The 3,116-nt window shown below is 40.5% G+C and overlaps 1 protein-coding gene across 1 annotated transcript in view; it reads left to right on the forward strand.

Annotated features, from left to right (window-relative positions):
* The window catches only part of LOC103749719 (liver carboxylesterase 4-like), a 22,500-nt gene extending 19,645 nt beyond the window's left edge, over positions 1–2,855 (forward strand). The window contains 3 exon segments of the mRNA XM_029555790.1: positions 1,089–1,220; positions 2,196–2,268; positions 2,517–2,855. Coding sequence (XP_029411650.1) covers positions 1,089–1,220; positions 2,196–2,268; positions 2,517–2,688 — 377 coding nt within the window. The 3' untranslated portion in view covers positions 2,689–2,855.
* The last annotated feature ends 261 nt before the right edge of the window (positions 2,856–3,116 follow it).

A 3,116-nucleotide genomic window follows, 5' to 3' on the forward strand; every position in this document is an offset into this window, starting at 1 on the left:
CAGTCTGTGTTTCTACAATTGTTTGTAGTAGTCACTCATGATCCTGTTTATTTCTTGGCACAGAGGATTATGTCTCCTTTCATTTCTGAGTTTTTTCTGAATCTTATTTTCTTATTGATTTGTAGACCTAGCTAAAAGTTTCTTATTTTTTTCTTTTGTTAATATATATATAAATATATTTTCTAATATCTATGACCTCTCCAGCCATGTGTATTTGATTGTGTTTACAGTACCACCCTTGAGTTTCCTCCCATTGAGTGAGCTTTTATTCCAATTAGGTAGCTGTCCATTGCACCAAAGATAAAAGTGTCCCTCCTACACCAATGTTGTATGCTGTGCTGGCCATTGAGGTGGTTATTTGGTCTTGAAACTGGTGTCACATCTCTAGATTAATGTAATTTCTTACTATGTGCAAAATATGTATCCTTATATTTACAAATATCTCAGTCATCACTCATCAAGGAAGCGTCTTTTGTACCAGACAGACTATTACTAAGTACTAAAACTGGTCACACACAGATGTTTCCTATGAAATGTCTGAGCCTAAGTGAAATATCTACAATGCAACCTCTATGTTCCAAGGCTCATGGGACACAGAACAGGGGTAAATAGGTCACTAGTGAATCTCTCAATTCTCATTAACGAAGCTCCTTCATGCAACAGAGGGCTAGGAACACCAAAGGTCACAAATGGTTAAAGGGTAGAGATTAGGAGTCTGCAGAATGCTGGTTCTTTGACAGAATGCCTATATTAAACTTTACCCACCCAAGGCTCAGGGAACATTGTGGAAAAGGGGGCTGAAATACTGTAAGAGCCAGGGAGGAGGTGCATGACCGTGTAGAAATAGAATCCTACAAGCTCCTCAATGCTGTCAGCATACACAAGTCACATGCAAACACAAGCAGACAAAACGCAGCATAGAGCTTACACTTCTATTACCTATGCAATGATAAGCAAGTCAAAGAGTTTTCTTGAAAATATTTTTCTGCTGTGCTAATGACTGGGAATATCCTTCAAAGGTAGAGGCCTTGATACCATCCTGATGCTATTTGAGGTAACATAAATTGTATGAATCCATGTTTTCTCAGATTCTGGAGCTCCTACCTATATGTATGAGTTTCAGTATCATCCCAGCTTCTCATCAGAGTTGAAACCCAAGAATGTGATGGGAGACCATGCAGATGAGGTCTTCTCTGTCTTTGGTGCCCCAATTTTAAGAGGTAAAGGCTCTTGCTAAGTATAAGTTTGGAATACTAGGGGGTATGAGCTCCAGTTTTGGTTTGGCGGCCTTGAAGAAGAAGTTTCTTCTGCCTTGATTCTAATTTCCTGATTAAGCATAGTGGGGGTAGGCTACTTGGGATGTGGCCAAATTTTCTCCTGGTCTAACATACATGAAGGGGGATACATATTAATGTGCCCCCAGCAGAACTGTTCTCACAATCCTGAACACTGACAACAAAAAGAAATGGTGGTCAACTTGCTGTGGCCCAGTTGATGACAAGGTTATCACTTCCTGATTCCCTCTTTAAAACAATACATCTAAATTGTGCTAACCTTGAAGTACATTAATATATTGGTCTGTCCATCGATTTATGTAAATATCTAAAAGTCATTTATTTTATATATGAGATAGTTATAATACGATATTAAGCTATGATATAATTAGTACTGTGGTATTTAAGGAACACCATAATTCTTTCACTTTTAGAAGCTGCATGTGGCTGCTAACTCACCTCATGGTTGTTCAAAACACACCAGTGTCGTGGGCATCTCCTAGTAATGTGATTCCTTAGAACATTTTCACATTTTATATATTTCAATCTGCATGATGATATAGGTGTGTTTAGGAGACCCAAGAGTCAATAATACCATGAGGCAGAGGAATCCTTGGGGTATGGTATTTCTACTGTGAGTAAGGAAGAACAAGCAGATAGATATGGAAAACGAAGGCAGCCAGTATTGAATGGGTTGCTTCCCATAAATAAATTCCAGATTGGTTATCCTCAATCTGAAAGCACACACTAGTTAACCAAGATCTTGTTAAGGTACAAGTTTTTGATTCAGGATGTGTGGAGTAAGGGCCCAAACCCTGCATTATACCAATCTTCCATGTACTGCTGCTGCTGCTGTGGGCTCATGAGCCACATTTTCAGTAGTAAAGAGTTTTGTTTGATTCTCCTTTTAATATTTCACAGATGGTGCCTCAGAAGAGGAGATCAAACTGAGCAAGATGGTGATGAAATTCTGGGCCAACTTTGCTCGAAATGGGTGAGGCTGATAGCAGAGATGTAGCTGTGTTGGTGGATAAGATGGAACCTTAAGGACACCCATTAGGAAGGGGTTGCTTCTAAAGTTCAGTGATCCACTGCAACAGAGACTCCAGTGCTCTGACAACTATCCATCTCTTAGGGTGCACAGGCCCTTTGACAGAGATAAGTCAGGAATCCCTGTAAGTCTCATAGGCATGTGAGGACCACAGGGATGCTATGAGGAATTCTTTTGGATTCTCTTCCTAGGAACCCCAATGGGAACGAGCTGCCTCATTGGCCACAATATGACCAGAAGGAAGGGTACCTGAAGATTGGTGCCACCACTCAGCAAGCCCAGAAGCTAAAAGACAAAGAAGTAGCTTTCTGGACTGAGCTCCTGTCCAAAAAGCCATCTCAGGCACAACATAATGAGCTGTGAATGGGAGACTGCCCACCTGAGGAGACCAGAGAAGCCAAGATGAGGGTATTCCACCAAAGGTGTTTTTAAGCCAAAGATGGATTTTAGCTGAGGTTGTAAGATTTTATCATGGGGTTGGGCAGAGGCCAGAGAGGAGGCACATTTGTATGTGTGGCATCAATTTGGAAAATAAAAGTTCTTTTTAGATCAAATAATTGTCCATGTCTTGGATAAAGATAAATGCATCTACGTTAGAGAGATAGGGATACAGATAAAGATAGGGAGAAAGAGGGGCAGAGGAGACTACCATAAGAAGATTCTCCACAAGACGTACCTTAGCAAATGATTAATTTGAAGTCAAAGAGAAAAGAAGCATGTTGCAGGAAAAATAGGATGGCCTGTCTTCCTTCTCCAGTCAGGAGATGTCATCAAACATGACAGGAGAGTGG

This window comes from Nannospalax galili, unplaced genomic scaffold, assembly GCF_000622305.1.
Source record: "Nannospalax galili isolate Female #2095 unplaced genomic scaffold, S.galili_v1.0 scaffold1786, whole genome shotgun sequence".
Lineage (NCBI taxonomy): Eukaryota > Metazoa > Chordata > Mammalia > Rodentia > Spalacidae > Nannospalax > Nannospalax galili.